At 55.2% G+C, this 12957-nt stretch overlaps 3 protein-coding genes and 3 non-coding genes across 6 annotated transcripts; 1 reads left to right on the top strand and 5 right to left on the bottom strand.

Annotated features, from left to right (window-relative positions):
• The first annotated feature begins 1192 nt into the window (after positions 1–1192).
• EV422DRAFT_t129 lies at positions 1193–1265 on the top strand. The gene has a single exon. It is a non-coding gene; the product is annotated as a tRNA-Lys (tRNA).
• A 1471-nt stretch (positions 1266–2736) lies between these two features.
• On the bottom strand, positions 2737–2809 carry EV422DRAFT_t124. Its single transcript has one exon. It is a non-coding gene; the product is annotated as a tRNA-Lys (tRNA).
• Positions 2810–3022: 213 nt separating this feature from the next.
• Positions 3023–4218, bottom strand: EV422DRAFT_542260 (translocator protein). The gene is made up of 3 exons (XM_053071263.1): positions 3948–4218; positions 3834–3864; positions 3023–3530 (listed from the first exon to the last, which is right to left on the bottom strand). The coding sequence occupies exons 1-3, from the start codon at positions 4079–4081 to the stop codon at positions 3168–3170; spliced, it is 528 nt and encodes a 175-aa protein (XP_052922251.1). The 5' UTR covers positions 4082–4218; the 3' UTR covers positions 3023–3167.
• Positions 4219–4225: 7 nt separating this feature from the next.
• EV422DRAFT_t123 lies at positions 4226–4298 on the bottom strand. The gene has a single exon. It is a non-coding gene; the product is annotated as a tRNA-Lys (tRNA).
• Positions 4299–4418: 120 nt separating this feature from the next.
• On the bottom strand, positions 4419–7923 carry EV422DRAFT_542257 (kinase-like domain-containing protein). The gene is made up of 6 exons (XM_053071262.1): positions 7284–7923; positions 6900–7191; positions 6662–6793; positions 6383–6556; positions 5604–6308; positions 4419–5476 (listed from the first exon to the last, which is right to left on the bottom strand). The coding sequence occupies exons 1-6, from the start codon at positions 7431–7433 to the stop codon at positions 4689–4691; spliced, it is 2241 nt and encodes a 746-aa protein (XP_052922250.1). The 5' UTR covers positions 7434–7923; the 3' UTR covers positions 4419–4688.
• Positions 7924–10302: 2379 nt separating this feature from the next.
• EV422DRAFT_230184 (uncharacterized protein) lies at positions 10303–11447 on the bottom strand. Its single transcript, XM_053065548.1, has 2 exons — positions 11134–11447; positions 10303–10984 (listed from the first exon to the last, which is right to left on the bottom strand). Exons 1-2 carry the CDS (start codon positions 11374–11376, stop codon positions 10598–10600), a joined length of 630 nt encoding a protein of 209 aa, XP_052922249.1. The 5' UTR covers positions 11377–11447; the 3' UTR covers positions 10303–10597.
• Between the last annotated feature and the right edge of the window lie 1510 nt (positions 11448–12957).

The raw sequence follows: 12957 nt of genomic DNA, 5'->3' as shown, positions 1-12957 counted from the left end.
GCCTTTGGCGTCGACGGACGGTGACATTGATGAAGGAAGGTCGGTTTTGAAGTTGCCTTCTTCGTCGAAAGCGTCATCTTCGAAGCCTGGGGTGACCGGGTCGAAACCGGGCGAGCTTGGGCTGGCGAGGTTGTTGAGGAAGTCTCCTATAAAGGAGGTCTGGCGCGAGACACCACTCCTTACTGGACTTGGTTCCGCCATTGCTGTGTCTCAACGAGGTTGTCGTCAGAGTGCTAAACTGGAATGTGGGTAGTAAATGTAACTGCGTATTGGAGAACAGTTGGCGCGTCGGAGGAGGGAGTGATGACGGCGGCGACACAATGCAACCCGACTGCCCTTTATGCAACTTCAGCTATACGCTTTGAGGTTCCGCACACACCCGCCAAGAATGTGGTTGCCGTGCAAGCACCTCGACAATTCCCAGTAGGGCGTTGGCGAAGCGTGGTTCGTCTCCCAAGAGCGGAGGCAGCGGAGGCGGCGGGAGTTTCTGAAGTTGCTGCAGGTTTCCCCGGTTGCGGAGTTTACAACTGAGCGGTGCCGTTGTGGTATGGGATGTTTACTCTCGAGTAAGTTGGACGCCCGGCAGGTCTTATTGCAATCGTTGCGGTAGACAGCAAACATCCCTTGACCCCCTTCTCTGTATTGCAACTTTTGATCCTACTCAGTAACGGCGACGGCGACGGCCCCAATATGACATGTGGAGGGCCCTTGGGCAATGGGGGTCTCATAATACAAATGTCGGTGAGAGTAGCTGTCAATATCACAGCGCACAGTCCATGTGACAGCCATGCCGCCCGCTATTAACACCGCGCGAAAAGTCTATTTGTTGTTTGGACAACGCGCAGTACCTACGCGTGCGTGCGCCCTTGGCCCCCCAGGGATGAACGGAACCTTGCTGGAAAGTGCGAAAGCCATTTCTGCCGGTATTGGTTCGCCCAGATCCAGCAAGACACTGCGGCAGTCGATGTTGGCATGGACGAATGGCCGGTGGGAGGCTAGTAGATATACGGTACAGTACTCACGTTATATATAAAGCTCTCGCAACATTTCAAGTTGTTAGGGTTGCCCCCACACGCTACGCATCTCGATCTTCGATCCTTTCGGACACCATCCACGCGTTCGTGATAAACGTGGCCGAAATCTCAAATTGTTACCTTTGTGTACCCAAAGTTTCAGACCCGAACATCAAAAAGCCCGGTTAGCTCAATCGGTAGAGCGTGAGGCTCTTAACCTCAAGGTTGCGGGTTCGACCCCCGCATCGGGCTATGTTTCTTTTCCTTTTGGTCCCCACAACTTCTTCCAGTGATTTTCTTTTTGGGCGAGCATCCAGGTCATATCAGAGTCCCTGATCAAAGCTGGTCAAGTTGAATCAATTCGTTACCATCCACTGGCAAAGCACATGGATCAAGATATGCCTCTCCATTCCCAGAGTAACGAAGTATATACAAGCATTTGGTCCCATCCAGCAGCAATCTTCATGAAATGGCAGCAAAACCCTTTGCGCTGCGGGACCCTCCACCACCCCATTTCCCATCCCTGCATCCGCTCCCCCGTTCATCTCAAACCTATCATCTGTGAACTCTCATCCCAAAAAGCTACTCTCCGATTCTCACCACGCCTACTGCACCCACCCCCTCTTAACATCCCCGTTCTTCTCCTCCTCCTCCTTCTTCCTCTCCTCCCGATACCCCATCTCCGGCTTCTTCCCCTCATTCTTCAACGACATCGCTTCGTCGGGCGGGTCCATTCCCTTGCCGTGGGGCGGGATACTGCTGGGTTTGCCAGGGGTGGGTCCCGGGGTGTTACGGGGTGGGATGTGGGTTGCTGGTTGCGGTGATTTGGATTTGAAGGAGAGACTGGTGGTGTGGGTGATGGTGCGGTAGGTTGGGAGGAGGCGGATGGATGCGGTGGTTGGGAGACGCATATTGGGGTTGGCGGGTTGACGGTGGGGTGAAAGTGTGTAAATGCCGAGTGCGCTCAATGGTCGGTGGGGGGGATCGGAGCTCTGGTTGTTTCAGTTAAGGACTGGAGTGCTTTCGGTGCTGAGGTGAACAAGTTGCTCTGGAAGCCTTATTGTAGGCAGATGATTCAATTGACCTTCAAGGTCGAGGAGAAAGACATTAAACCGACTTCATGGGGGAGGTCTGTTACGTCCGGTTACGTCAGTGCCGGTTGGGACACGACGCGAAAGAAGCCTCGGACGCGTAAGCGAAGTCGAACGCTACAATACGGCACCGACGCTCACCATCTGTGCAGGTATGGGAACAAACGAACGGAGGGTTTGCGAGGGACACAGAGTGCAGTGTTCGGCCGTTGTAAAATGGGGTCCTAAGTATGCCCCGTGCATTCGATCTTCTCGTCCTTATCAGTGAACGCTCGCTGCTCCGCAGATGAGTTCATGCAACGCGCGGAGGTGACTCCGACCCAGGTGAGCATTCGTCGCTCAACAGTTTGAGGGACCGTTGGACATCAGGACGGGGATCGGCGAACGTTACGGAGAAGTGGGAAAGGCCGCGAGCAGGCCGCGAGCTACTCATACATCCCGAACATTACAAGCTGACGGGGTTCTGGATGAGCCGTAAAAGAATGGGAGAGCAAAACCGGATGCCAACATCGAGGACAGGGAATAGAACTTGTGCGGCGGCATGGCCGCAGCCCACTTAGAGCAAAACGAAAAATGGGCGAACTGATGAACATACTGTACACAGGGGAAAGCAAAATGCGAAAAAGAAAAATAGCCCGATGCGGGGGTCGAACCCGCAACCTTGAGGTTAAGAGCCTCACGCTCTGCCGATTGAGCTAACCGGGCTGTTGTTATTCTGGGTCCGTGGGATAGACAGATAATGGTAATACCTAGTGCCGACAGTCTGACAGCTTTCTCCTCATAACAGGTCGCCCGTCCCGCATTTTTTGAAGGCTGGACTTTGGCACCTGCTTCCGCCGTGACGAAAGTTCGCGGGAAGGACGCCATGCAGCTCGCTTTCGCGCACCTCGCCAGTTACTCACGACGGAGGAGCCGAGGAAGGGCCGGCGCGATGGTTTAGCTTACAGTAGCAGCGAAATCTGGAACTACGCAGTACTAAGATATAGCATATAATATGCACGGAACGTAGAACATTCAAAATCGTACGCCAGATGGGAGAAGAGTACATACGCCTCAAGGTATTCTACAACCCTTTCCTCCTCACATCCCGACCCTTCTTCGGGTTATTCCTCCAAATCCAAACCGTCATCGCCGACGCATAGGACACCCACGCCACATACGGCACCAGCAACCACGCCGCGAAGGTATCGATCTTGCTGAACTCGACCGTCGTGGCGACGAGCGTGCCGAGCAACGCGAGGATGTCGGCGGTGGCGAGACCGAAATTGGCCGTTCCGAAGAAGATGGGCGTCCAGGCGATATTGAGCGCGAGTTGGGCGGCGTAGAGACGGAGCGGGGTGGTGGTGTCAAGGAAAGGGCGTGCGAGGCCGGCGCGGTAGATGAGGTAGGAGGAGTAGCCCATGGCAGCGTAGAGCGAAGTCCAGGCCTGTTGTTTGCGTTCAGAGGGTGAGCTTGGGTAAGAGCAAATGGATGACTCGGAAATGCTCCCAACGGAGAACATAGCATCGCAATCATGTGGTTGCGTCCAGGGCTCCTCGCCTGTACACAGGCCCACTGGTTCCCGCAGCTTCGGGACCATGGAACGGACGTGTCTTGACGCCTGCAGGCCCCGAGGCGCTCTTCCCCGCAGCACCTGCCAGGCCATTCTTTCCATTTCCACATGCTTCGTCGCCTTCACGTCCCCGGAAACAAAGGACGCCCGGAGCCCCTCCCACCTCGAGACACGTACCACAGGAAAAGCCCAGTTCGGTGGAGTCCAGCTGAAACCAGTCACACAAGAAATCAGTCAACCAGTCGAGCAGCTCCTTTTCACACATCTTCCGTCAACAAGAAGCCACGCTACCTCGGCTTGTTGATGGTCCTATACCACGTCTGCACCGGTCGGCGGGAGATGGTCCCCATGGCCATCCCGAGGACGAGGGGCACGCCAACGGCGGTGACGAGCGGCTTGTTGATGAAGTCCAGTGTGCTGGGCATCTTTCTGGGTTATTGTCGTAAGAGATTAAACGTTTGGGAAACAAGCGGAGACTTGCACAGGAGAGAACGTGGGCATCGATGACGTGTGTGCACAAATGCGTGAAGGGCAAAAAGGCAAAAACGATACCACTCTGCCAGAAAGAGAGCCCGATGCGGGGCTCGAACCCGCGACCTTGCGGTTAAAAGCCGCACGCTCTGCCGATTGAGCTAATCGGGCCTTCGATGTTTGGATAGAGCCATACAAAAATATATACGTTGATGTTTGGATCGGATTGCATCAACCCGTTTGATACCCTGATAAGCATAACCTTCTTCGCATCCCTTTTCAGTGGGCCTTTGGAGGTGTCAAGGGCACAGTCCAGGCCAGTCTTCGTCGGCAGATGCCAATAATCCCGACAGTTGCGCAGTTTCCGAAAAAGGTGGTTATATTGGTATAAAGAAAGAAAGCGTAGCTACGCTACACAAGAGCGTAGCGGAAGTGGAGACGGCCGAAAAAGGAACCCGGGGGGAAAGGTACAAGAATTTGTAGGAAGGGGGATGGATAGAGGGGTTTTTGACATGGAGGGGCAGCGATGCATGCCGTCGAAGCGAAACAGAAATATCGCTCTCATATATGCCACTGCGAAATCAACGTCTGACAAAGCGTCTGATATGCCACACTCGTCCCTTTAATCCTCTTCATCTGCAACGCATGCATATTCGTCCCCTTCAACCGACACAGCTCGACCTCAATCACACTTTCCCTTGTCGTGCCCTGGATCCGCGTCGCCGACAGCGTGCATTGCTCCACCCCGTTAAGCTCCATCACGCGGCAAATCTCCGCGATGATGTCCGCCGCGGGCTTGGTCGAGGTTGTGTCGGCGCCGGCTGTTGAGGGGGTGGAATTGGTGGAGGAGGATTTCTTGAAGAGTTTTTTGTGCAGCGTAGAGAGATTGAGGGAGATGCGGGAGACGGAGGGGCGGCGATCGGGGGACTTTGTGGTGCTTTTGGGACGGGACTCGGTGTTGGTTGGAAGTCTAGGCGAGCCTTGTTCAGGAACGGCGCTCGCCCTCCGCTTCGGCACATATACGCCTTCATTCCCCTCCTCGATACCGCCCTCGGCCGTGCTTCGGAGGCGTGCGGAGCGGTGGTAGGTGTTTCCGCCGGAGGAGACGCTGTCGTAGCTGACGCCGCTGACGGTTTGAGTGGACCGGATTGGGATCGAGCCGGAGGTGTGTGTCGACGAGACGGGGGCGCCTGGGGGAGGACTTTTGCGTGGGAGGGAGGCGTGTACGTAGACGGGCGTGGCGGAGGTATGGAGGGAGGTATGGGGGGAGTCCCGCGGCAGGGAGACGGTCTCGGGGCGGGAGAGACGGCGGGGGAGGGAGGCGGCGGCTGTTTCTGCCCGTTCCTTTACTGTATTCAGAAATGTTGATGCTGGTTAGCATGTGATGAATCAAGCCATAGGTTGGAAATAGTGTAGCGATGGACACGCATACACGAGAAACAAAAAAGGAATGTGATATGGGTAGCCAACACTTACATCGTGCAGGCGTATCCAACGTCAACCTCCTCTTCAAAATGGACGCAGCCCCCAATCCCGTCGTCGTGGTTGCAGGCGCCCCATTCTGCGGCCCACCACCATGCGGCACTGCATCCCTCTCCATCATCGACGCACGTCTCCGCATCGACATCCTCGGCGAATCAAACGGGTTCGTCTCCTTCCCCAACGTCCCCGGCGAGGCCAACGGGCTATTATTGCCCGAATTCAACCCCGTCGGACGCCCAAGGGACAACCGTCTCTGGAATTTCGGACGAGCCATCGACCCTCCGTTGCGAATATTATGGCCGGACCCGTCAAGGTTGTTCTCAACCAACCCAGCATGTGAGGCGTTCACGCTCGTCCGCCCGGACACATTCCCAGAGTCCACCCCCGTCCGCTCCTCAGCCGCGCCTTTCTCCCACACCTCGTGCTCGGCAAGCAGGTGGTACAGCCCCCAAGCCGGGCCGCGCTCGCCCGCTGCGAGAGACGCTTCCGCGGCGGCGCGGTCCATTCCGTACATGGCGAATTTGCCGAGGAGATATGGGTCCGGGTCGTCGATGAATTCGGCGCGCGGGGGGACGTCGGTTATGGGCGCTTGTTCCGAGCCGTCGTCTTCGGTGACCCAGCGGTGATGTTTGATTTCGTCCATGGTCGCGCGCTGGGACGGCTCGACGGTTAGCATGCGTTTGATTAGGTCTGAGCTGGCTAGAATCAACAAGGGAAGGGCACCGTTAGCGTTTTGTGGCTGCACGGTATGTATGTGGAGAACGGACGCATACCTTCATTCATCCACCTTGTCTGCATCTCATACGTGCCCGTGGATATTTTCCGGTACAGCTCCTGCGTATTCGCGTCTTTGAAGGGCAGGTACCCGTTCAGCAGCGCAAACAAGATCACGCCCATGCTCCAGATGTCGACTTCTGGGCCGCTATATTCTTTTCCGATGATCATTTCTGATGAAAAAAGCGAAATGAAAGATGAGGAATTTGCATTTCTGGAAATAGGCGTCACCGCAATATTTGCCAGGGAAGTTCAGCGTTGAATTGATTTCCCCGTACCTGGTGATGCATAGAATGGGGAGCCGCAGAACGTTTGCAGGCAATTGGTCTGTTCGAAGAGTTTCACGAACCCAAAATCGATGATTTTGATATTCTTGTCTTGGTCCAGAAGGATATTTTCTGGCTTCAAATCTGCGCAGAAAACCACAGGAATCAGCATTAATCCCTCTCAGAGCCACCCCAAACACCCTCAAACAAAGACGGAATCGTATCGTAACCGTTTCCCCTCGCAACTCACCCCGATGAATAATCGAGCTCTTATGGCAATACTCCAGCGCGCCAATCATCTGCCTAAACAAGCGTCTCGCAATCCGGTCCTTCAACCGTTTCTGGGCCACGATGTAGTCGAACAGCTCGCCGCCCTCGACGTGCTCCATCACGAGCACTATCTGGTGCTCGGTCTCGATCACTTCGTACAGGCGGGTGATGTTCGGGTGGTGGAGGAGCCGCATGATGCGGACTTCGCGTTTGAGGCGGGTTACGTGGGCGGTCTTTTTGAGGGAGACTTTCGGGACGATTTTTAGGGCAACCTGGGGATGCGTCAAGGAGACGTTGAGACGAAGGGTCCCAATAAAGCTTTGAGCATTTCTACTCCTTGGATGTGTCCGCCTTCACTACTCACCATTCGATGCGTCGTCGTGTCATAGCATAGCTTCACCTTGCCATAACTCCCCTCCCCAAGGACTTTGTGCACTGTGAAACGCTCCAGGTAGAGCTCGTCATCGGACCCATTGCCATTGGAATCAGGCACCGTGTCTGTCGGCGTCGCCATGATAGAGAGTGCTGGCTAAAGAGAAATAAAGACCTTCACGATACGCGGATGTAGGTATCTGGCCTGCTCAATTCAGATGTCGAGCGTCTACGAGAAATGGGTTATTCTCGCAAATATGGAACGTCCCGAAAGTGGGCGGAAGGGAGACGCCCCTTGACTTATGCCTTATCAAGGGGTTCGAATGCCCATTACCCTTGCACCCTCGGGTCAGGAAAATTGTGTGAAGGGCCATGGGTGACTGATGACCGACAGCCCGACAAGGGCACAGGACGAATATGGATGGGCATTACGCATCCTGCACCCTTCGCGCGGCCCACGCAGCATTGTCTCCTACGGATTTGAGAAATCCGAATAAAGTGCATGAATCAATGGGGACAGACACCCGAAATGTCAGCGGAGTGTGCGGATTGCTAAAATGCTAAAAGATGAGAGAAGTGTCGATGCCCTCCGCAACCTTCATCAGCCACCGCGCATCCGTCGTTCTCATAAGACACCTTTAGACACTTTTGTGGGTTGTGCCATTTTTCATGAATGGGAATAGGGGATCCAAATGCGGACTACAGGCCGTGGGTTTTCAGGTAAGGTTGTCCATAAATAGCTGAGCCGTGGCTTTGCGTTCGCTGAAGAATGCACGAGGACCAGGGACCAGGGACCAGGGCGTTGGAGGAGCCTCTTCCCCTCCGAACTTCCGTTGACCGGTTTAATCTCCACGGTAAATCGACGGCAGCGCCCTAAAAACTCCGACTTGGCGCCGCGTGACCAAGAAAGAGGCTGCGCTAGCCGCGCGTAAGTCGGAGATGTGGCGCAGCAAGAGCCCGCGTTGCCCATTGCGAAAGCACACCCACTTCACCAAGCCCTGAAAACCATCACCACCGAGAAAGCTACTCTGTACAGATGCTTGCCATCAGCTCAAACTTTGGGTGCAGTGCCCCAGAACAACAACACGAACGAGAGTTCTCTGGATATCCCGGGCACGGATGGCAGCGCCGGCGTGACGATCAACGAAGAGATATCTGGCATCTTTGATCAAGCAGACCTCTTGTTGCAGTTTGCCAATGCGAGAGCCAGATTTTGGGCTTTGAAAGAACTTAAGCCATCGCTGGAGGGAACGTGGGAGTTAGAACAGTGTATGTGGACTGCTGCCACGGTTTAGAACAGCTACACATGGCATTGACGCACTCTGTCGAAATACGGGGACTTTGGGTCGGCGCAGTAACAATTTGACAGCGCGTTGCTCCATCACCACCCGCTGGGGTAAGCGCTCCGAAGCCTGCACCACGAAAGCCAGAGAGCTGATCAGGATCGAATGGCGACAGCCAAGAAGCTCATTAACATCGCAGCCAATCTCTGTGACAATCTGTGGCGGAGGAGCGATATACAGGACAATGGCGAGGATGGGAAGGATGAACTCATGTGACCGGTGAGGTGCCACAGGGGCGAGGTGCAGTGTACAGCGGGACGGGCTACAGCAATGCCCACGCAGTTCCTGCAAACTTGTATTGAAAAGGGGGCCGGCTGCGAGCAGTCATTCGCGATCATGAAGGCGTGCAATTCTGCATCACGGCGACGAGCATTGATCGTAGCCCACCACATCCCAGCCCACATGGCTCTTTTCAGGCGAAGTCCACCCTATTCCACCCCCATACGCCAATAAAGCCGAAGCCACTCCATCCTATCCCCATCTCCCCTTTGAACCGACCCAGAACACGCCCTCCGCTCTTCCCTACGACCTCTTCGTCATCCTTTTCAACGCTGCCCAGCCGGACGGTGCCCGCTTCCGGACTCCTTTGCAGTTTCTCCTCTCGCCTGCGGGTTGGAGTTTGCTTGATTGACATCCCCCTTTTTCATCGGGGTCATGATGCCTGCCATTGCATTCTTCTGGGGTGTCTCTGAGTACCGTCGGATGTTTCGCCTATGCGGGACTGTCTGCATTGCTCGTACAGAGTATATAAAGAAGAATTCGCACATGTCCATGACGCTTTAAGTGTCGTTATCATTCCGCGGAAAAGGAAATGGACCTGGAACGAGGGCACGACGATCTTCTCCTTCTGAGCTGGGTTGAGCCTGGCAAGCGCCCTTGCCTGAGATTTGCATGTCTTGGCCAAGCTGACGAGGTTCTCTGCCGCATGGAGCTCGTGTGCCTTGATCAGCGGCCCGGAGTTCTCTGCGCACCCGTGCTCGTGTCCGGATATCTTGTATAGGTACAGTCTGTGACCATATGTCTGCGACCTCACGGGATTAAGTCAGTGTCCATCGCGACGGCTGCCATTGTCGCAGGGGGCCGGCCTGGAAGTCACAGGTGGTCGCAGACATATGGTGACAGATTGTACTCAACGTCCTTCCCCCGCCGCGGCGTTTTCTCTTCTTGGCCCGAAACTGGCATCGAATCGCCATAGTGCAGTTTGGGCTCAAGAGGCACCTCGGCCAAAGGAAGCACTGCATGTGCGTCGAATGCACGTTCTGTATGGCATGCATACGTGCTGGTGTGCGTTGCCATGGCACGCAGACACTTCATGATGTACCGGACGTCGGCGTCGCGGCTCGCCTCCTTCGTTTCTGCCGCGTCCCCATCCATTCTCTCCCAGAACGACTTTAGCCCGCCATACGAATGCCCCGTATGCCCCTCTCCTAATTCTTGATTCGAACCTGTTGGATGTCGCGCAGTTGCCGAGCAAATGTCTGCCCATCGGCGTCCAGCGGGTGAAGCTCGCCTTGTCGATGGTCGAGCAGTCTTCCCAGAAGTCACATTGCTTTGGGAAGCGTCAAGCAGAGCGGGCTTCCGTCACGGTGGATAATGATTTACACTGGAATTCCGCGCGCCAAGTGTCGGATGATGTCGAGGCATTCCCACCACAACATCACTGAAGTGCTCATGGATTCGATCTCGGTCATTACCAGGGCGATTCCAACCGGTGGATGCGGTTGCCGTGCAACCACTGGAGGGTACAGAAGGTCGGAAATGTCGCATCGTATGGCTCCGAGAAAACGTTGAAGTATGGCCCCTCCAGCAAATCGAAATAGCTGCGACCATAACTTGTGTACGCAAAAGGGGAGATTTCCGCTCGTCGAGCGCGGCGCCCGCCATTTCATCGCCGAGCGCGTCTTCTGTCAGGCGCTTTGCCTTATCCCTGACGATCTTGCTCAAGAGGGTATAGCTTTTCTTGTCAGCAGAATCTAACGCACACCAGAACACACCAGATCAAAGTGCCGCCCGCCACCAGCGACACGTTCGCTTGATGAAGCTCTTTGATGCGCTGCACCAACTTTTCTGTTCCCAGGACGCTGGGAAAGTTCAGCGCTGGGGTTTCGGTAGCCTCCTCGGAAACTGTTGCGGAATCTTCGGTGCATTCGTCGACATCGTCGTCGTCGCATGAGAGTTGGTCAGGCTCGGGCGACTCCCCGCGCTTACGTTTGCGAAGACCAGCCTCTTCTTCTTCCCTTTGCGTCGTCAGCTCGCCCATCGCAACGTGGCGTCGGCCGGCTTGTTCTTCGAGTTGTAATCTCGAGGTTCTTTTGACCCACCATGCCTTCCACGCCCCATCGCTCGCATACTACGACGAAAGAAATGAGAGTTCTCGTCAGCAATGGGACGCCCCCAAACCCGCCCCACGCGTTAAGCCGTTTGCTGCACTGTTGCGCTCATGCTGCACTGCGTCCATATACTGAGCTACCATCTTCGATGTCCCGACCCTGCACTTACGGCGTAATTGCGCGCCGCCTCCAGTTTTTCGCGACTCTTCGTGTATGTCTTGCCGCGAAGGAGCGGCAGGCGGTCGTCGATGTATTCACGCACTATCTCGGCGAAATCGGCTTTCATCGCGGTCTCCCCCAGATCCGACTTAAAGTGTTTCGCATAGCACAGTGGATTGATATGTCCCCCTCCTACGAGGCGAGTATGGACATAATTGAGCTTTCTTGCTGTGGTGTCGTGTGGTGGTGTCATCGTTGAACTTGGAGCGATATGAGTCGCTCCTGATGTTCTCGGGGATACACAAATAGGGAAGCTATGGAGAGTGGAAGGCCATGGGACGGCGAAACGGAGGGTGAGGTCGGGATATCTCATCTGCATTAAGAATGCTGGGGATCACGTGCAACCTGAATCTCCACATTAAAATCGTCCACTTATTTGACGCGTCGCTCCGGCATTCAGATCCAGCACAATCATTTGGCGACTTCCCGTCACTGTCAGTGGGTGGCATTGTCGCAGGGCAGTTAGTGGTAGGTCGAGGGCAGTAGGCAGGAGCAGTCGAGTCTTAGGGGGCGTGCTTGGCGTCTACCTCGTCTTCTCCTTCGCGCACGTTTGCACGCGTCTGAACCTCTACAGATTCCCAAAAGCCGTCATCAGAAAAATTAGTGTCTGAAAGGCAAAAAGCGGACTCATAGAGACTTTCCAGCTTCCTGCCGGGATCAGGCGTGGTTGGTTTCACTCCTGGCGTGCCGTATCCTCACGGGCCTCGTCTCTGTGAGACCCGCACGGTCATCAGGCGCACGGCATCCCCTTTCTGGGCCGCCTGCGATAAAAACTGTACTGCTCCCGGGTCCCCTTCCGTGAACAACCGTTGGGGATCAGCGTTCTAGTCGCCTTTCCTGTTGTCGGTCGTCAACGGCTGCATTGGGTACTCTTCTCCACGAACCAGATTAGAATCTGGCGTGCTGTGACCCTTGTGTCATACACCTGTGCTACGGTGGGCACTGCAGGGGTGTTCGACGCGGCCAATTTTCTTGCCTGCGAAAAAGAGTGGTCTCTTCTCCCGGCCCCCTTCCGTGAACAACCGTCGGGGTTAGCGTTTAGAGGCTTTCGGCACACTTGTGGATATTGGATGATTGGCTGCTGCCGGGCCGTTCATGATACCTTTTACGAGATGACTGATCCATTTCTTCCTCCTCTTTCCTCCCTTTTGTTCTCCTTGCTCGTCTCATTCCATGCATCGACGAAGTGGGTGCTCTCCCGACCACCGAAGCCGGGCCTCGCGACTTCATCAGAGCGCACTGACCGGTTTAGTCCGCGCGGTGTACGTTACATGTACTGTACAAACTTTTGCTCTAGTCCCGATCCCTCCTGAGTGTTCGTGCCAATCTGACCTTTTCCAGCTACGATATCTTTGGTTAACACCAGTAGCGGTCTGTTTGTCCAATGTCATTGTGTAAGTTACCCTCAAGATCATGGCGACCCACTCCATTCGACGAAGGTGTGCTTTGCAAAACCTCCATCCAAGCGTGATTGAGAAAGTCCCTCCCGTTCCTCTCCTTCTATGATAGATCCACGTGTCATTGAAAAAACCGCGCATAGGACCCAAAAACCGTCGTAGGTGCTCAGCTCGCCGGTTTCCTCCTTGGTCGAACACACCGTCATGGGAATGTCTGTCCCTTGCCGACGCTCCTTCCCCCCTCGACCTCCAAAGGTGGCCGGGCCGTGCGTTGCGGCACCTTTGGCGAGGGAATACTCGAAAGACATCCTGTTTCCCCGCACGTCCGCTCCTCTTACCCTTTTCATTTCCCGCGCACCCCCATCCATCGAACTACA

The sequence above is a fragment of the Fimicolochytrium jonesii genome (genome assembly GCF_025526975.1).
Source record: "Fimicolochytrium jonesii strain JEL569 chromosome Unknown EV422scaffold_29, whole genome shotgun sequence".
Classification (NCBI taxonomy): Eukaryota; Fungi; Chytridiomycota; class Chytridiomycetes; order Spizellomycetales; family Powellomycetaceae; genus Fimicolochytrium; species Fimicolochytrium jonesii.
This window is presented reverse-complemented; position numbering and strand designations above follow the sequence as displayed.